The following is a 19,443-nucleotide window of genomic DNA, read 5'->3' on the forward strand; positions in this document are numbered from 1 at the left end:
TTTAATTTATTATGAATTTTAATTAATATGTTTTGAGGAAACAAATGAGCTATAATATTTAAATGATTATTTCTGTGAATAAATTTATTTAGACATTTATCATTGTTTGTAACAGTGACAATTATCATTTAGTATAATATAATGTTTATTATGACGCGTCTATCTATTAATGATTTATTTTTTTATCACTTTGTTGTTCCTTTAAAGCAATCTTTAGTCCTCCCACGTAACTTATTTTACGCTATTTTTCTCATATGCCATTTTTAACTCGCTGTTCATATGTATTACGTTGTTATTTCGAAATATTTTATTCCATTATTTATATATACGTATATAGAAATTTATTATTTTGATTGAACACACAGTATAATATATTATGAGTGAAGCTATATCCTGATATATGACGAAGACACGATCTTAATCAAGCCTCAGCTTTGAGTCAAGTCTCCGACATTGTACGTATATAGCATAAATAACAATATTTATACATACCGACAGTGTACGTATATAAGCATAAATAACAATACTATTAATCGAAAGAAGGGATAGAATTTTTTCAACGTGCTTTTAATTCATTCTTTTTTTATACTCATCGCTGAAGTCACATGCAAGCGTCGAACGATATTGAACGAACAATCGTTGTTCTTTTCGATTTTTGAAATAAGTGCGCTTTTCTAACCATTGGAACTTATCATTATATGAACTAATTATCCTAAAAAGTTTAAAAAATGTTCCGAATAGATAAAAGTATCTGTAATTTAAATTAACATATTATCAATTAAATTACGATCGAAAAGTTACGCGAGTTTAGTTCTGACACAAGATTATCAAACAAGCATTGGTCTCTTCAGTCAAGTAATCCTCCCAACTTCCAAGCCTCGGATTTCTGGATAACTTCAGGAAGCTTAAAACATCTGTGATTAATGATCACACATTCCAAAGATGGATGGTTATCTTGGATCAACAACATAGAAAGTCATGTGACCACCCATCAGTCCAACGTTAAGCTCGACTGATTTGATCGTTTGGATCAACCGCTTTATTTCGTCGAAAAGTGATACAAACTTACTGTGAACGCCAACTTTAGAAGCTTTCAACTACATTTGTTGCATTCTAAACAATAGATAACTAAAGACTAACGCTTATCCTATTTAATTTATTTGGCGCATTCGTAAGTAACGAGGATGTAAGATCGAGTGGCCAATTGATCTGTTTCAAAAACGTTATCCGATCAATAACATCGAATCTAAAAAGTTTTGCCTAAACGTTTCAAATGTTAATCGCCGACAATATAGTCTTGACAAAGATTCAAATGGTTCTTTATTCGAAAACAAGCTTATCCGAAAAAGGAAAACACATAATTAATTAATTATTTATTAAGATTACATCAATTAATTAATTTTGAATTTTGTAAATATATATTTATTCTTGATTCACATAGAAACATTGTCGTTGTCATAGGAACTTATTTTCCTTTTATTTCATATCTTTCGTTTGCTCTTGCTCCTTTATCATTTTCCGAAGAAAACGTTTCTTATGTTTGAGAAATATTTTGGTTATTAATCTGATTATACCCTTTTTATATATCCATGTCAACGTTTCAATAAATTTGTATAATAAATAGTGCGGTAAATATCCGGTTGTTAAAATTTCGATTCCTACAGTTTTTAAAGTAGCTTCGACAAATTTATCAGCAGTTGGTATCATCCACGTTGATTTTCTAAAAAAATCCAGCGTATATGTATTGCATTTTAGAATAATAGTCAAGGAATACGATTACAAAAAGTATTTGATCGAAGAAAATAATGAAGAACTAATGAACTTTCTTACTTGATTTTGATCATCTTAGTGGCAACAGGTCCAGGAGCAATACATTGTACGGTAATACCACTCTGAGCTACTTCTGCAGCTAAATTACTAGTGAACTTGATGATGTAAGCTTTAGTAGCTGCATAGGTTGTTAAATATGGACATACCAAATTCATACCCGCTATGGAACTTATATTGATTATTACACCCTTTCGTCGTTTTATCATATCTGGTAAAATTATTCCAGTGATAATGGTAAGACTAACCACGTTTAATTGTAATATCTTATTTAATATTTCTTCTGACATTTTGACGAATAATTCCGGATAATCGGAATTCATCCCAGCATTGTTAATCAAAATACCAACCTATAAAATCATTCTCATTATTATCACAATTTACCAAAACTTATTTATCACTATTTCCATTCTTTTTTCTTTCGAACAATTGTAACGTGAAATTTTATTTTAACGGAGGAAATATATTTATCCATTTCTTCATTCAATTGAAATGTTCAGTGTTAGCTTCGGAATATGAGAACGTCGAACACTCCTTAGTTATTATCCGACAAGTTGAAAATATATGTGAAAAAAAATTCATTAGCAACCGACTGAAGAATCTTTAAAATGCTAATATCTTTGAAGAATTTCAATAATTGATCTTACTTCAAGTTCTTCCGTAGCCTTAGCAATCTTTGAGTAAACCTCTTGACCTTCGGTTAAATCAGCCACAACGATACGAGTTTTAACTCCATATCTCTCTTTTATCTCGGTTTCAACACACTTCAGTTTTATCAGTGATCTTGATATTAAAACAATATCGAGACCTTTGCTAGCAAGAGCCATTGCGAACGCTTTACCAATACCATCGGTTGCACCTGTAATTACTCCCCATCTTCCTTGTTTTGTCAAATCTATAGCTAAGCCTAGATTAGGTGCTAATATTTTTTTCCATACAAAGTGACTTCCTTTAATGAATATGTTTAAACCCAAAGTAGTCAGTATTATCCAAGAAATTTTCTTCCGACACGTTAACATCTCCGTTTACGTTTTGTAACGTTTATCCATGTTATAATATTAGTTATGAGTTATCATAATATATCACGACTGGTAGCGAATTGAGAATATTTTTCGAATGTCTACGATGTCATTGTGTAATCAGCAAGTCATTTCATTACAATTAATGATATTTGCCTGAATCTTACATATTGTTTGTAGATAATGATCGATTGTATTCATATTATGAAGTATCACATAAGTAAGTAGGTATCGCATGTAATAACGTGACTTTTCAAAACTTAATTCAAAGTCTGTAATAAATATTCCAGCGCCATGTTTTAATTCGTGTCAAGAATGTATAATATAATTCTTATAATGTCGATTGCAACGCTCCTTCCGTTTAAGAAACAATGTAAAATTTTTATTTGTATATACAGAGAAAAGACCAGGTTGAACTTTCGATATATATAGAAAAAAGATTTTTAAAAGATTCTTAAATCAACAAAAATTTTCAATGCAAACCTAGCTAAGTGATTATTTAAGAATTAATTTCTTTGTAAATACATATACACTGGAGGGAACAAAAAGTAAGGGAAAATAAATAACTTGTATAATATTTGTTAGAAATATGAGAAAAAAATGGAAACAGTACAGGAGTAGAGAAAAGGTTTGAAATAAAAATAAAATTACGTTTTGCATTTGGATGAAACAATAACAATATTTATTTAACTATGGAACACATTATGTATAAATACGAAAATACCAAGTGTGTATGGCAAAAATTTTTATTGGGAAAAGCAAGAAAAAATATACGAAAAAGATCATAAAAAGATTGCCAATAGAACAAAAATAAAATAAACACATTATATAAATCCAATCCGGTGTTAGGAAAATTTTTTGTAAAAATTAAATACATTTTTTATTCAAATTTTGTAATCATCACTAGCTAACGCAACGATGAAAATTTGATAAAAATTTCGATTGGAAAATTACGAAAAGCACTATCATTTTAATAGTAAAAGATATCTTACAAATTATGATAATAATAAATGAAACAATAGATTAATTTTAGAAATTTATTCCGTGAGGAGAGTGTCACGTTGTGGAATCTCTTTCATTTGCTCCTGTTCCCTCATCTTTTTCCGGAGAGAACGTCCTCTTAAATTGAGCATCGTCCTGGTCACTAACCACATTGCACCCTTCTCACACACGCATGTCAACGTTTTCATAAATCCGTACACTAAATAGTGCGGTGGATATCCGGTTGTTAAAGACTCGATTCCCACAGTTTTCAAAGTAGCTTCGACAAACTTATCAGCAGTCGGTGCCATCCACGTTGGTTTTCTAAAAAAAAGTCAACGTACAGATGTATTACATTTTAGAATAATAGTCAAGAAACACGATTACAAAAGATATTTGATCGAAGAAAATAATGAAAAACTAATGAACGTTCTCACTTGATTTTGGTCATCTTAGTGGCAACAGGTCCAGGAACAATACATTGTACGGTAACACCATTCTGAGCTACTTCCGCAGCTAAATCGGCGCTAAATTTAATGACATAAGCTTTACTGGCTGCATAGACTGTCAAATATGGACTTGGAATATCACCCGTTACTGAACTTATATTAATTACGACACCTTTTCGTCGTTTCATCATGCCTGGAAGTATTACTCTAGTGGTACCGGTAAGACCAGCCACGTTTAATTGCAATATATTATTCAGTGTTTCTTCTGGCATGTTTGTGAGAAATTCTGGGTGTTCGTAACTCATTCCAGCGCTGTTAATCAAAATTCCAACCTGTAAAATCGTTCTCATTATTATCATAATTCCCATTATATTTCTCATTGTCGTTCTCTATTATATATAATTCTGACATAAAGTTTTCCTTTCGGGCTGGATATCATTTCTTTTTGCATTCAATAGAAACATTATGCGTCGAGTTTGTTTATAAAAAAGTCGAATATTTCATAGTTATTATTCTAACTTCGAAAGAAAGTTGGAAATATAAATACGTGAGAATGAATTTATTTGTGATGCAAATGTTAATGTTAATATCGAAGAATTTTGTTAAACAACCATACCTCAAGTTCTTCCGTAGCTTTGGCGATCTTAGAGTAAATCGCTTGACCTTCGGTTAAATCAGCTTCGACGACACGAGTTTCAACTCCATATTTCTCTTTTATTTCGGTTGCAACATCCTTAAGCTTCGCCAATGATCTTGATACTAGGACAATGTCAAGACCTTTACTAGCAAGAGCCTTGGCGAATGCTTTCCCCAGTCCATCGGTTGCACCTGTGATCACTGCCCATCTACCTTGAATCGTCAAATCTACGCCTAAGCCTAGATTAGGTGCCAATAATTTCTTCCATGCCAAAAGTCCCCCTCTTATAAAAATCCTCAGCACCACAGCGGTCAGGACCACCAAAGAGATTTTTTCCCAGCACGTTAACATCCTAAAATACGTTTATGTTTCTATAATCAACCATTTTCATACGATAACGAATTGAGAATGTTCATCGAATCATTATAACTTGATTAGCCAGTCATCGCCGTATAAGTGGTGATGACCTCAAATTATATATTCAGTCTATGAACTATGTTCGAGTTTATTTTTATTATATAGATTCACCTACTTGTAATATATAATAACATGACTTTTAATCTTTACGAACTGTTCACTTCTTAACCGTTAGAACAAATTTCGATATTTTTGCGATCGTCAAATAGAATAAAAGTTAAATAAAAAATAAGGACAAACAACTGATAATGACAAGTGTTCGATTAAAGTGTATACATTTAAATGACACGATTATTACCGTAGTAATTCGATTGAAAATTCTGTTTCAAAGTATAAATCAATTCATAACATTTCTTATCTTTATAATTTCATGGAATTAAAGAATAAAAATAAAGACAGAGAAAGAGAGGGGGGGGGGAGAGAGAAAGAAAGAGAAAGAGAGAAAGTAAAACGCAACTCAACAATTCAATTTATTGTTATTATCATAATATTATATTAATTGAAATTTACGAAATGTTGCGATAAAAAGAAAATAAACAAAGATTTATTAGCAAAATCGTATAAACAAGAAAAGATAAATATCGTGCAATCGAATTCAACTTTCCCTGAATTAATTCATATTAAGATACACTTTCTCACTTTCTTTTCACCTGTCACGATCCAAGTTAAGGACATCCAATCTTCCAAAGGATTTTAAGACGAGTCCTTTCCTATTCTTCTTCTATAGAATTTTCGTTGGATCTTTCCTCTCTCTCTCTCTCTTCGGAAGAATGGTAGAAATTATCACAAATTATAATCAGTAGAGGTGAAACAGAATGAAAGAGATAATAAATATGACTGCCGTACAGGAAATGAAATCGTTAGATAAAAGCGCACGCGTAACTGTCAAATACTTGTTTACATTTCTTTCAGAAAAATTTTAAGTTGCACGAAACAAAACGAAACGTACGTTGATAATGGCCGATGTCTTCCGTGTTAAAGGGTAGATCGACTATGCGAGAGATATAGACAGGAGGAGTGAAGTTAACTACTGGAATGAAAGAGCGAGAAAGAGTGATAAAGAGAGGGGAATAAAGATAGGTGGTGGATGTTAGTAGGGGAACACGATCGATGCGACGACGAACCGTAGCGACTGTGTAACAGAAATGCGCGCGCGCAATGTCATGGTTATACTATCCCCTCTCCCCTCAAACCAGCAAGTATACCTTTTCTCCACTTCCCCTCTCCGATCTCTCTCTCCCCATCATTTCGTATTATCTCTCTTTTTCTTATTATTCCTTCTATCGAATAAAAAGAAGATGGATAGATAGATAAATAGATGGATAGATAGATAGATTGATAGATAGATAAATAGATAGATAGATAGATAAATAGATAGATGGATAGATAGACAGAGGGAAGGGGTAGAGAGAGAGAGAGAGAGAGTGAAAGAGTGAGTTGTTCTTTCTCCGACATACTTTACTTCCTACTTCTATCTCACTCTTTTTCACTCCCTCCCCTCCACTCTCTCTTGTCGAGAAATTAGGCTACTACGTACGAAGTCAGCGTCGATCGACGTTGACTTCGATATCTTCGAAAAACGAGCACGAGGATAGTTCTTTCCTTTTTAATATTTTTTTTTCTTCTTTCTCTCTCTTTCTTCCTCTGTTTTCTGTTTTTTCTTTTTTTTTTCAGAAAATAGGTAACCAGGACACCTGTCCGTAGTTTCGCGATTTGCCTCTCGGCTTCGTTTCTCCGAGGGTTGCTTGCACGTGTCTTTTCCCCTTTTCGTTTCTTCTTCTTCCTTTTTACTTTTATTTTATTTTATTTTATTTTATTTCTTCTCTTCTTTTTTTTTTTTTTGTTATACATAACTTTGACCTAGTGAATATTTTACTATTTCATATTCCAGAATCAATCGGAACGAATTTTCATCCATTTTTCTTAACTTCGAGTAATGGAAACCGAGTAAAATCGAATCATTGGGAAAACGAGTAGAATAATCGATCGAGTTTAATCGTGGAAGACGTGGAAACGTATCATAAACGTGTACGTGCATATATACCGTTGGCAATCACGTTTCTCTCTTACTCTCTCTCGCTCTCTCTCTCTCTCTCTCTCTCTCTCTCTCTTTCTCTTTCTTTCTTTCTCTTTACGGTTAACCGACTTCTATCTTCCCAGTAGGTCAATGTATTCAACATCATATATTTGGGAATTCTCCAGCTTTTCGACCAGTCGCGTTTACTCATTTTCGTTTCGTAGATAAGACGGCAATTATAAAAGTAATTTAAGTCAAAAATTTGAAAAAATTACTTCGTTCGTATGGCTATTAATCTAAGTTATATAAGTTCTAAGAAATGGGATCCAAAAAAAAAAGAAATAAAGAAAGAAAAGAAAACGACAAAAAGATCATCGGCTCATTATGATCCCGAATGTCCTTCAAAGCGTATTTAAAAATATTCACGAATCTTTCGATCACGTGTATGGTCACGCGAAAAAAACAAAATATGTTATATAACCGGAATAAATCGTTTTATGAAACGTTACAAGTGTTACTCTCTTAGAATAAAGAGTAAAAAGAAAAAAAATTACAAGTTTTATTTTTTTAAAATAGGAATAAAAAAAAAAGAAAAAAAGGAGTAAAGAAAAAATGAAGGACGAACATATTTCAACAATGACGGAATAAAGTAGATACAAAATTTGAATCGTTGTAATCATGAAACGTTTTAAGTGGATTTGACAACTAATATTATATATGAAAATTGTTTTGTTTATAGAAAAATTGATTGACTCGTTTACGATTTGGAAATCGATCGTTCCTGAAAGAATGTTTCGAAGGCGCGTCGGCTTTCTTCGTTTCCGGATTTGGTGAAAGTAGCCAGATCGAGCACTGAAAACACAATTAATGTAACTGATTGAAATCAAGGAATACGAGGAAACATTACTGATCAAATTGAACTATGTTCCCTTGTCATTTATCATCTTAAAGGTTACGGATTTATATCATAAATATTAATGTGTTAATTTATTAATAGCAGAATATTAATGATTTACAACAACACTTCGCGTATTATTAATCGCATATTTATTAATAAATTGCTTGTTTCATAAAAATGATTAAAACTTTAAAAATTTGCGACATTAAAATGTTTTTTTAAGTATGAAACTTTTTATTTAAAATAAGCGTAAAACGATCTTTTTTTTATTTTTATACATTGATATGATTGATATGAATTTCTTGATATATTAACAAATATCTGAATTTAAAAAAAAGAAAAAGAAGAAAAAAAAGAAGGAAAGAAAACAAACATGTTATCGCTGATTTACGATTGTTAATATACGATCGAATAAATGACCTTTGAATCTATAGTATATACGTTCAAACGTATGTTAAAGAGAAAATCCGGAAATAACGTTGATCGTGCGCACATGTAACGGATACACACGCCATATGCATCGTATACTGTTTTGATACGAGTAACGCAGAAACGAAAGTTATTTATTTCACAAATAGAAAATCATTGTAAAAAAACGAAGATAAGCATTATCAATAAGAAACAATAATGTTATTATAGTTCTTTAATTAAGAATTTCATCTTTGAATTAAGTGTCTATTATTTTTTATTCGCTTTTTTTTTCTTTTCTCTTTACGCCTCTTTCTCTTTTTTTTTTCTCATGAATAATCAATTTGATTATTTTAAACGAGCCTATTTATTCAAAATATTGGGTCTTTTTTTCCGAAAACGGAAATAAAATGTCTAAAGATGCCTAAAGGCACAAAACTGTTGTTTGAAATATATCTTTTTCTTTTTTTTTTTAATGACTAACTTTTCTAATAATAAATTTAAATTATTTCAATACTGAAGTGGTCGTAAATATTATATATGAAGTCAATGATTTTGTATATAGAAAATGCAAAAAAGAGAAAACGTTAAAAAGAACACAAATAGATGGAATTAATTATTTTAATCAGATAATTGTAATAAGATTATGGTTAAATAAATCATAAAATAATGTTAACGATAAAATGTTACGCGTTGATCCTTTTATTTTTGACATTTTTTTTAATCGGACGAATATAGATTCTATTTCGTAGTTTCTTTATAAATATCGTATTAAATTACAATCTGTTTCTTTCCCATCGTTTTTTCATTTCTTTTTTTCGTCAAGCGACACTTTGAAGATTGGTGTTCCGTATTTCTTTCTCGGAGAAGTCCATTGTCTTGGTGCCAGTCTTAACTACTTCCCTCTGCGCCATCAACGTAGCGTTTCTATGAGCCTGATGAATGGTCTGCAGATGAAAGCGTCTCCAAAGGAGAGCATCAACGTCGACGGATTTCGTCCACTGTTGCCAATCGCCTCGGGTTATACCCTCTTCCCGTATATCTCCGGCTTGCTCGACGACCTTGTGAAGCCAGTTACCCCAATTGCTTGCGGTATCGCTGACGTACGTGAGCCACTTCGACCAATCCCTAATTTCAACGGATTCGACTTCAGCCGGATATTTGTCGATGAACATGATTTGCGACTCGCTGAGAATATTTTTAAGCCAGGTCGCGATCTTCCCAGCTAAAACTATCAATACGTCCTTCATGTGTTCGGTCAATGCTTTTGGATCTTCGTCCTCTATTATAGAACTAAACTTTTCATAGATCGCTCTCTGAATACGATCACGAACCAGATCAATCTCTTTGCTCTCTGGCATAGACTCCAACATAACGTAAAGAACGTCTATTAACAAACCGAAGGTCACGAACGGCAGGTCGGTAGGGAAGAATTCGTATTCTCCGATCTTTATTATAGGCTTCTCGACTTCCTCTTCTACTATTTCCTTTTTCTCCTCTTCTTCCTCCGCTTTCCTTCTTTCTTCTTCCATGCGTAATATCTCTTTCTCTTCTTCTTCTTTCCGTAACCTTTCTTCCTCCTCTTCTCGCTCTTTCCGTAATCTCGCTTCCTCTTCTTCCTCTTCCTCTTTTTCTTTCGCTTCCTCTTCTAACCGTAATCTTTCCTCCTCTTCCTCCCTCTCCCGCTGTAATCTCGCTTCTTCTTCTAATCGTAATCTTTCCTCTTCTTCCTCCCTCTCTTGCTGTAATCTCGCTTCTTCTTCTAACCGTAATCTTTCCTCCTCTTCCTCCCTTTCTTGCTGTAATCTCGCTTCTTCTTCTAACCGTAATCTTTCCTCCTCTTCCTCTCTCTCTTGCTGTAATCTCGCTTCTTCTTCTAACCGTAACCTTTCCTCTTCTTCCTCCCTCTCTCGCTGTAATCTCGCTTCTTCTTCTACCCGTAATCTTTCCTCCTCTTCCTCCCTTTCTTGCTGTAATCTCGCTTCTTCTTCTAACCGTAATCTTTCCTCCTCTTCCTCCCTCTCTCGCTGTAATCTCGCTTCTTCTTCTAACCGTAATCTTTCCTCCTCTTCCTCTCTCTCTCGCTGTAATCTCGCTTCTTCTTCTAATCGTAATCTTTCCTCCTCTTCCTCCCTTTCTCGCTGTAATCTCGCTTCTTCTTCTAACCGTAATCTTTCCTCCTCTTCCTCCCTCTCTCGCTGTAATCTAGCTTCCTCTTCTTCCTTCCTGATCCTTTCTTCCTCCTCCTCTCGAATTCTCCTTTCTTCCTCTTCCTGTCGTTCCCTCTCTAATCTCTCAGCCTCTTCCATCGCAAGTTTTTCTTCCTCTGTTATCTCCGGTTCAGCCTCCTCCTCCTCCTCTTTCACCTCCTTCTCCTTCTCCTCCTCTTCTTCTTCCTCCTCTTCTTCTTCCTCCTCCTCTTCTTCTTCCTCCTCTTCCTCTTCCTCTTCCTCCTCCTCTTCCTCCTCCTCCTCCTCCTCTTCCTCCTCCGCTTCTTCCTCTGCTTCCTTCCGTTTTCTCTCACAAATTTCTTCCAGTTCCTTCTTCTGATCGTCCGCAACTTCGAAGAGAACTCCCGATATCCAAGAAGCTATTATGTCCGAGAGAAAGCGCATCTGCTGAGACTTACGATCGCTCTCATCGGTCGGCGTATATTCTAGGATGTAACTTAATCTCCTCATTATCACGCTTGCAATGTCCTCGTACTCTTCCTTCGGTATAGGACATTTCCAATCAAGAATACTCTTAACAAAACACTCGGCCATCATATATTGACACATTACTGCATCCTTGTCCAATATCGTTGCACTTGCTGCACCAGATTTTTTTGTCGTTCGACTAATCCGACTAAACTTACGTGGCTTTTCTCGTTTCCTAGTGATTCTCTTACGTTTTTTATCGCGAAACACCTTCGCTGCTTGCCTGAAATCGATAGTATGTATATATTTATATATATATATATAATGACGATTTATTGATTATTAATAATTATCAAAGAATATTAAGCGGTCGGACGATACTTTACTCTGGTGTAAGACAAGTTTCACCCTCCAGTGATTTTATTAAATTATCCACAAATTCGGGTTTCAATTTAGTACCAACTTCCTGCAGGGTCATCAACATACGATGCTTCGTTGGTCGAGCGAGTTCTTTGATTCTTGTTGAAATTGGTTTCAACTTTCTTATCACTGCCTCTTGCAAACATGGCGATGGACATTTACGGCTAATTAAATACAATGATTAAAGATACCACATTTCGTCGTTATATCAATTAAGAATAATTACGTCGAACTTACTTCGGAGTGGCTAGTAAGTTAATGTACTCTTTTTTTGACAGACAATGTCTCGGAATGATGTCCTTCTTAGGAAAAATACATGGTTTACCATAAATCATCACCGTCACTTGTTTCACATCCTTAGCTGCTGCCTTCTTCTTTTTTTTCTGACAACATTCCTCTGCTGTAACTTTCTAAAATCATCCAATCAATATATATATATATATACACACACACATATATATGATATGTGCTAAAATGATTAATAAATTCGATAAACTTAAATAATAATATAAAAATTGGATTAATCCTTATTCAGATAATCTATTTAAGTAATGTGATAAAAATACGTGGAAGAAATTTTTGATATCACACTGTTAAAAAAAAAAGAAAAAATAAACGCGTGAGTCCCTCTGGACTGACCTTGATCGGATAAAGATTTTAATGGAAATTTTTTACTCGAACCTTTTTCTTCGGCAACGGTTTGGCGCAATGTAACCATCTTTCTTTCTTCTTTTCTCTTTCTCGTGGACGTACGTCAAATACGTCGTCCTTTTCACCCTTCCTTATCTCCTTTTCTACCGAAACGGCACGTTTTACGTCCTCCGGAGAATCGTCGTTTATATCCATATCTGATTATAGATTTTACGTCTGCTTTGTGTATGTATTTTCTGTAGACTAATTGTTTTTTTTTATTTTTTTTTTTTTTTATTTAAAATTGGATTTTGTGAAAGAGATCGTGGAACTGCATTTTATTAATTTTTTCTACGTCATTTAAATCGACAAAAATTTTTAATGGTATTCCATTTTTCTTCTTTTTTTTTTTCTTCTTTCTGATCAGACTTAATTACATTTCCGTCGGCGGTAACGAAAAAATTTGTAATTGTTTTAGTCGAATAATTTGGTTTTGTGTTAGAAATCGAATTTAGGAATCGTATTTGTACGGAAAATTTTGAATGATGCTTCGACGAACGCGAAGTTCGTGTTTTTGAGTTTTCTTTGTTTTTCTTTTCTTTGTTTCCTTTTATTTCTTTAAAACAGAGAAGTTAGTTAGAAGGTATATCACATATTTCTTGAGAGTTTACAATCTTCTTTATATTTCGACGCATGCACGATCGATCGAGAAACGTAATTATTGTTTAACTCGAGCCGCTTGGGAGCATTCTCCATTGAGCCGGACAAATAAACGCGAACGTGATCGAAATTTATAATCAGCTAGTCAGTCCGCAAACAGAGACTTAACCATTTAATTACACAAGTTCTCGTAATTAAATAACGATCAATCATTGAAATAGAGTTAACTCTTACGAGTTCGAATGAAAATTTCGATACTGATTGTATTAAGATTATATCCATCGATAATTATCATCGTTATCTTCTATTTTTAATCATTCACGAGACACAAATACTTACATGTTTCGAATTTTAAATAAACGAATAAAATTTTGAAAGAAATGATAAAAACAGATTCGACATCGTATCCTTGATAAGACTTCCAAGCATAATTCGCGTACTCAACATATGTATTTTAAATTTTAAATGAACGATTAAAATGTTGAAAGAAATAATAAAAAAGGAGGAGAAAAAAAAAAAGCGACGACATAAACATGACACCATTATCTTCATTCTAAAATACAAACGAAAGAGAGAGAGAGAGAGAGAGAGAGAGAGAGAGAGAGAGAGAGAGAGAGAGAGAGAGAGAGTCTACGTTCGTATACATGAGAGAAAAAGATAGGTTAGAAGAAAAGTACTATAAGCAGCGTACAGATGGCGCTAGCATAGACGTCAGTGGTCGGACACCGATGGTTGGCTGTTCCGTTCGTTAATCGATCAATTCGGGTGTCGCTGTGCTCATTCGGAGAAAGGGAGACGTATATGCACCGTCGAAAAGGAAATACGGAAATAGGCCGAGACAGACGCGAGAGCGTTAAGTAGAGTAATGTCGGGCTTTCGGGGCGGACGCGGCTCTCCTCGCAGTTGTCTACCGTGATGCACGTATCGATGGTGTCTCGTAACTCTCAGAGAAGACAGAAAATGTCGTCGAGGAAACGTTGACGGTGTACACGATATACGGAACAACGTACAAAGGCTTGCCACTAGACCACGGAGCGAGAACTATGATGAGATAACGAACGCAGAATGAAATACAACAACGTTGACTTTCTCGGTTATGCAGTCCTCACATTCACCTTACATCTTAACGGTGAGTTTCATAAGCATAGATTTCATATTTTTTTATTTCTATCTCGTACTTTTTTTTTTTTCTTGTATTCTCTTCGCTCTCGTATTACCTAATACCTTCTACATTTTTCGTTAACATCGTATTTTCCTTTAACCGTATCCTCTTTCTTTTTTTAAATCCGTCGAAGAGTAGTAGCGGACTGATACTTATCAACCGTCGAAAAACGTGCCGTGTTCGAATGCGTCTGTCTGAATTAGGCCAACACTTAAACAGATATATAGATAACACGCTCTATTTATTCGAATTTTCATGTACACGCGTGTGTTTTATAACGCACATCGTACGTATGTTTCTAAGCGACTGTTAATTCTTATTATATGTTTATTGCTTTATCATCATAATTTTGATTTTATTTAATTGTTACGTGCGAGTACAATGGGTACTCACGTTTGGTGTACACTGTAAATAATAAGATTCTTTCTTGCTTGACAAATCGAATCAACGATTTTCACAGTATACGGTGTATCTTGAGCGTATATTTTATATCAATTTATTTATAAGAATTATCCAGAGCGTTGGATACTTGCAGTTCGCGCAGAAGACGGAGTTGCTTGCAAAGATTTACAAGGACGTTCTTATGAAAGCGGCTTCCTTTATTTTCCCGGTCCAGAACCTTGTACATTTTGTGTTTGTGACAACGGCAATCCAAAATGGTGCAAAGCTGTTATCTGCAAGTTTCTGGAGGTACTTACTAACTAATTGAAACGAAACATTCCATTTGCTATAGCGTGTAATTATTTACGAAATTGTGTGCTTGAACATGCAGATATATTAAAAATGTTTTAAAGAAATATTTTTATATAACTTTTCAGGAAGATTGTAAATCTTTGCGAAGAAGCGAAACATGCTGTGAATTTATTTGCTTAAACGACGCTAATGAAAAGTCTGATGGCAGCGGTACCAACTTGGTAGAAGGAAGTGCTAACTATGATATAGGATTACGTTCTGTTGCCAGTTTTGTAACGGCAATATTGTCTTTAAGTCTTTTATTTTTCTTGATACATCGCCTACGTCAACGAAAAATTAGAGGTAGATTTCAGAATAATTATACGACATATAGCTTTTTAAAATAATTTATAATCGTAGAATGGTTTAAATGCTGCGATACCAGTAGTTGTATAATTTATAATGATATTACGCATAAAAGATTCAGGATATCCCATGTTAGTGTGTGTGGCAGGAAGACAAAGCAGACAATTAGCAGAGGACCAAAGAAATCTGGGCAGTATGGGATATTTGGAAAGAGGAGGACTACAGCATAGCATTCCGATGGATGACATGCCCTGCGGCGGTGGGTATCCTTTGTGGAAACCAGCGAACAATTATTTCCCACGTGGAGAAGCACCTCCACCTTACGAAGAAGCTGTAGCTGCTGCTAGAACGGAACAAGCGCTATTATCTATGGCTCCCCATACGTTATCACCATTAAATTTTTCAAATGGCTATTTGCAAGATTCTAATAGTCATTCGAACATAGCTGTTGTAGCTAGTAGTCAAGATGCGTTAAATTCGACTTCACCGATGCCTTCGAATAGTAACGGTGCAAGCACTGTCCCATTAGTATCTTCGTCAAACGTAGCGATCGGTTCATTAACCACATATACGAACTGTCATCAGCTTAATCAGAGTGAACAATCAACGACACTTAACGTTGGTACATCTACTGCTACAAATTATTCGGCATCTACGAACACATATGAGAATTTGCCTGTCTCAACTGGTATAACAAATTTCACTTACCAAATTGCCACGGCAAGTAACGATACCCAACCATTAGCAAGTTCACATTCCACAATTTCGAAAAATTATCGACAACACACCACATTTCCTCGACAAAGTGGTGCATTTACAATATCCGCGAGCTTACCAAATTCCGATATATCCGCTCATCGTACAATTCCAAGAACGCTGACGAATAACACTACGACGAGAATAAAAGATATTATGAGGGATCGTTCAACGGAAGAACTTTTCCATCTTCCACCGAGAAATTTATCCCCTCAGAATTTGCCGCAATCAACATCACCCGTTATTTCCAATGATCAAGAACATGCGCAAGATTCTAATGCATTTTGCAAGGACGTTTTAACGTCTGCCATGAACATTTCTCAAATTGAAAGACAACAAGGAAACGTTTCGCGAAAACCATATGATTTTAAGGTACAATAATATAAACTTATACCAGACCTTATCTTACGAATGAAAAGAATTATTAAATCCTAATTACCATCCTAATTATTTGTAGCCTCCTTTAAACATTGCTAATGAGATTAACGAAGATGGAAGTTTTGAATCGGTAGCTTGTACTTGCAGCATGCAAACTCTTCCAACTCTTCACGATGACGCGGATGATTATCGTAGCGAGTGTGAAAATTGTAAAAGCGCAACAGGATCTCGTTATTACTTGGATAACGAAGATGAGTTGGTTACATCGCCACACGAAACCATGACATTACATAGGAGACCAGAGGACACAGCATCAAGTGCCACACCTCAGTATTATAGGACTTCTCTTACACTGCCGACAAGTACTCGTCAACGTACCAGGTAAAAATCATTTATCAACGAATAATTCTCCGGTTGATTATATCAAACAAAATCACATAGGCCATTATATAATAATTTACGATTTATATCGAAAACTTTTTTTCTCTAGGAGTACTGGAGTTCGAGAAAATTGGTTTAATACCATGCCACAAAGCTCTACAGAATCTTCGGATGAAAATTAAATGTGTAAAAAAAAAAAAAACAAAATAACCAAAAAAATAATAAAACAAAACAAAAAAGAAAAGAAGAAAACAAAAAAAATACATAATGTCTATATGTTGAGTAAGTACCAAAATACGCAAACGCGTAATAAATATTAGGATCGTACACGCTCATTTCAGAGTAAATAAAATTCGGTTTGCTTTACACATAACATGGGACGGTATTGATAGCTGGAACTCGCTACAAAGAATAACAATTTTTTACTAAAGAAGTTCGTTAGATATGCGTCGTTTCTGTTAAATTACAGGTATTTGATTAGAAAGCAGAAATACATGAGTGATACAGAATGTACAAAAATGGCTCTTCGTTTATTATAGATATTTTTTGAGATAGTTACCATATGTGTACGTTACTGAACTGCGAATGTTTGTGCAAATGCATATTTTAATAGGAAAAAATAATGATTTTTTATCAATAAATGATAATTTTATCAATAAATCAATAACTTTTATATACGAATATGGTAATTGACATGGTTTATGAAATAGCGAGTGGAACTTAATTATTTTACATGTGCTCGCATATTTTACACACTTTTTATGAATATATGCATATTTTTCATGCATATATAATACGTTTTTTCTTTTCTTTTTCTTCTTAAATATGTACATGCATAAATATCAGCAGTCTGAACATCACATAATATTTTTTTATATGTTTTAGTTTACCGTTGTATTTGCATTAACTAATTTAATAAAATAATGAAAAATGACTTTATTATTTATAGCTGTAAGTGTACAAACTCTATAAAACTATTAATATGTATATACGTTATATACATATATATAAAAAAAAAAAAGATCAAAAAGGGTTTGCCAAAAATCTGGACAATTTTGAACGTATATATTGTAAACTTTCGATAATTTATAGATTTTTAGGTAATAGAAAGTTTCCATAAGTTTTCGAAACCGTAACGATTGATTCGTAAGATATTTTTAAATTTAGATTTAGGTTGACAGAGAGGGAGAGAGAGAGAGAGAGAGAGAAAGAAAGAGAAAAGAAAAGGAGTATCACATTTCAATGTCATTGTTAGACATCGTTGTTATATGATTCTTTACATAAAATATGGTTCATCTTAACGTAAAAAAAAAAAAAAAATAAAAGAAAAAAATACATCACATGGGAAGCAGTATTGTTACGAACATTGATCGCATGTGTTTAACAAAAATAGACATATTATCTAGGCTGTACTGTATCCTATGTGCAGGAACTTTAACTCTCGTTATCGTTTAGATACGAGCAACTAAATATCTTCTTTCAGTAGTAAATACGATACTTTTTTAAACATGATATCACAATAACAATTGGGTAGTATATTAGGTAGAAGTTGGATAAAAAAAAAATTACACACATACACACACACGCGGACACACACATTTACCATATTATAAATGGCAATATATAAATTGCATGTTATACACAACCCTTTTTTCGTTTAATCACTAAAAAGTTTATCTTTCTTCTCATATCATTTTCATGAACAGAGTGCCGTGACTACTTTGAAGTTCAGCACAAAATTGATATAACATACTGTGTTCAACCATAGTATTACTTAAAAGTATCTTCTTCGTACTCCTGTGATATAATATCGTAGATCATAATAGGGACTTAAAAAAAATAATTGATATTTTTGCTTTATCGTCATTAGTACTTTCAAAATGAACGTGCTAAGTCATACGACTAAAAAGATTTAAAAAAGAAAAGAAAGAAAAGTAAAGAAAAGAACAAAAAGTGGCTCGAATTACCGAATTCCAAATTAGGTACCATATGAAAAATTTATTCAAAGTTTTAGCGTACACTCCGGTTATATTACTTTCCACAAGGATGTATATAGACTGATTTTGTCAATCGACTAATATATAAGAAAGAAAAAAAATTTTTAAGTCTAAACGACTATATTTCATACGATAATTCCAGTAAGTTGTTTTAACATTATTTTTCGGGCATCTTTATATATACTACAAAAAGGCTGCGAGAAAACAAGAAGAACTCATTTACGCACATTGGTGATTTAGAATATATAAAGCACCAAATAATGATTTAGAGACAACTTTTTATTTTTAGCACTAATCCGACGTTAAGATAACCGATTTTAAAAAACTTGATGTATCTTCTATAAAAGAAGCTATTATTTCCAACAAACTAAAAAAAATGCAAAAAAAAACGAAGAACGAATCCAAATTCTGCAATATACAATCTGTTTTTTGTACATAATGTGTCAAATTTTATCGTTCTAAAATATAAGAATCGTTGTACAATTATATACTAAGTGTTTAGATATTAATAACGATATGTATTAGATATTAACAATATTATGATTAATTAATTAGATATTAATGGCACCACACAAGCGGTATAAATCCGTTTATGAAAATTTATCAGTATTAATATAAAGAGCAATATTTCTGTTGAACAAAAAAATTTCGATTATCTATATTTTAGCTGTAGTAGTCTTTAACTCGCAACACACTTTACTATATATATTATATATATATATTTATATA

At 33.4% G+C, this 19,443-nt stretch overlaps 4 protein-coding genes across 14 annotated transcripts; 1 reads left to right on the forward strand and 3 right to left on the reverse strand.

Moving 5' to 3' along the window:
• Window positions 1–883: 883 nt before the first annotated feature.
• LOC127072542 (very-long-chain 3-oxoacyl-CoA reductase-like) lies at window positions 884–2,986 on the reverse strand. Its single transcript, XM_051013016.1, has 3 exons — window positions 2,475–2,986; window positions 1,831–2,177; window positions 884–1,720 (listed from the first exon to the last, which is right to left on the reverse strand). Exons 1-3 carry the CDS (start codon window positions 2,844–2,846, stop codon window positions 1,477–1,479), a joined length of 963 nt encoding a protein of 320 aa, XP_050868973.1. The 5' UTR covers window positions 2,847–2,986; the 3' UTR covers window positions 884–1,476.
• A 512-nt stretch (window positions 2,987–3,498) lies between these two features.
• LOC127072540 (very-long-chain 3-oxoacyl-CoA reductase-like) lies at window positions 3,499–6,448 on the reverse strand. 4 transcript variants are annotated; one of them, XM_051013012.1, is made up of 4 exons: window positions 5,981–6,448; window positions 4,893–5,265; window positions 4,265–4,608; window positions 3,499–4,151 (listed from the first exon to the last, which is right to left on the reverse strand). In XM_051013012.1, the coding sequence occupies exons 2-4, from the start codon at window positions 5,262–5,264 to the stop codon at window positions 3,884–3,886; spliced, it is 984 nt and encodes a 327-aa protein (XP_050868969.1). In that variant the 5' UTR covers window position 5,265; window positions 5,981–6,448; the 3' UTR covers window positions 3,499–3,883. The 4 variants fall into 4 exon arrangements, with proteins under 4 accessions (XP_050868969.1, XP_050868967.1, XP_050868968.1 ...); XM_051013010.1 differs by having other exon boundaries at window positions 5,970–6,448; XM_051013011.1 differs by having other exon boundaries at window positions 6,280–6,447.
• A 2,808-nt stretch (window positions 6,449–9,256) lies between these two features.
• On the reverse strand, window positions 9,257–13,580 carry LOC127072525 (golgin subfamily A member 6-like protein 22). 2 transcript variants are annotated; one of them, XM_051012974.1, is made up of 5 exons: window positions 13,342–13,580; window positions 12,394–12,606; window positions 11,950–12,122; window positions 11,679–11,876; window positions 9,257–11,575 (listed from the first exon to the last, which is right to left on the reverse strand). In XM_051012974.1, the coding sequence occupies exons 2-5, from the start codon at window positions 12,556–12,558 to the stop codon at window positions 9,475–9,477; spliced, it is 2,637 nt and encodes an 878-aa protein (XP_050868931.1). In that variant the 5' UTR covers window positions 12,559–12,606; window positions 13,342–13,580; the 3' UTR covers window positions 9,257–9,474. The 2 variants fall into 2 exon arrangements, with proteins under 2 accessions (XP_050868931.1, XP_050868932.1); XM_051012975.1 differs by having other exon boundaries at window positions 9,257–10,483; window positions 10,541–11,575; window positions 12,394–13,580.
• A 182-nt stretch (window positions 13,581–13,762) lies between these two features.
• LOC127072528 (uncharacterized) lies at window positions 13,763–18,072 on the forward strand. 7 transcript variants are annotated; one of them, XM_051012981.1, is made up of 6 exons: window positions 13,765–14,131; window positions 14,700–14,854; window positions 14,959–15,199; window positions 15,318–16,330; window positions 16,416–16,717; window positions 16,827–18,072. In XM_051012981.1, exons 1-6 carry the CDS (start codon window positions 14,068–14,070, stop codon window positions 16,897–16,899), a joined length of 1,848 nt encoding a protein of 615 aa, XP_050868938.1. In that variant the 5' UTR covers window positions 13,765–14,067; the 3' UTR covers window positions 16,900–18,072. The 7 variants fall into 7 exon arrangements, with proteins under 7 accessions (XP_050868944.1, XP_050868938.1, XP_050868941.1 ...); XM_051012984.1 differs by having other exon boundaries at window positions 13,766–14,131; window positions 15,351–16,330; XM_051012982.1 differs by having other exon boundaries at window positions 13,767–14,131; window positions 15,339–16,330.
• The last annotated feature ends 1,371 nt before the right edge of the window (window positions 18,073–19,443 follow it).

The sequence above is a fragment of the Vespula vulgaris genome, chromosome 2 (assembly GCF_905475345.1).
Source record: "Vespula vulgaris chromosome 2, iyVesVulg1.1, whole genome shotgun sequence".
NCBI lineage: Eukaryota > Metazoa > Arthropoda > Insecta > Hymenoptera > Vespidae > Vespula > Vespula vulgaris.

Excerpts from the sequence above, each read along its gene's own strand:
- LOC127072542 (XM_051013016.1), bottom strand. The coding sequence starts at position 2,846 with ATGTTAACGTGTCGGAAGAAAATTTCTTGGATAATACTGACTACTTTG. Across the intron at positions 2,178-2,474 it reads AGGCTACGGAAGAACTTGAA|GTTGGTATTTTGATTAACAA; the intron begins GTAAGATCAATT and ends ATGATTTTATAG. Across the intron at positions 1,721-1,830 it reads ACTAAGATGATCAAAATCAA|AAAATCAACGTGGATGATAC; the intron begins GTAAGAAAGTTC and ends GGATTTTTTTAG.
- LOC127072540 (XM_051013012.1), bottom strand. The coding sequence starts at position 5,264 with ATGTTAACGTGCTGGGAAAAAATCTCTTTGGTGGTCCTGACCGCTGTG. Across the intron at positions 4,609-4,892 it reads AAGCTACGGAAGAACTTGAG|GTTGGAATTTTGATTAACAG; the intron begins GTATGGTTGTTT and ends ACGATTTTACAG. Across the intron at positions 4,152-4,264 it reads ACTAAGATGACCAAAATCAA|AAAACCAACGTGGATGGCAC; the intron begins GTGAGAACGTTC and ends ACTTTTTTTTAG.
- LOC127072525 (XM_051012974.1), bottom strand. The coding sequence starts at position 12,558 with ATGGATATAAACGACGATTCTCCGGAGGACGTAAAACGTGCCGTTTCG. Across the intron at positions 11,877-11,949 it reads AACTTACTAGCCACTCCGAA|CCGTAAATGTCCATCGCCAT; the intron begins GTAAGTTCGACG and ends GTATTTAATTAG. Across the intron at positions 11,576-11,678 it reads GAAACTTGTCTTACACCAGA|GCAAGCAGCGAAGGTGTTTC; the intron begins GTAAAGTATCGT and ends TATCGATTTCAG.
- LOC127072528 (XM_051012981.1), top strand. The coding sequence starts at position 14,068 with ATGAAATACAACAACGTTGACTTTCTCGGTTATGCAGTCCTCACATTC. Across the intron at positions 15,200-15,317 it reads ACGTCAACGAAAAATTAGAG|ATTCAGGATATCCCATGTTA; the intron begins GTAGATTTCAGA and ends TACGCATAAAAG. Across the intron at positions 16,718-16,826 it reads AGTACTCGTCAACGTACCAG|GAGTACTGGAGTTCGAGAAA; the intron begins GTAAAAATCATT and ends TTTTTTCTCTAG.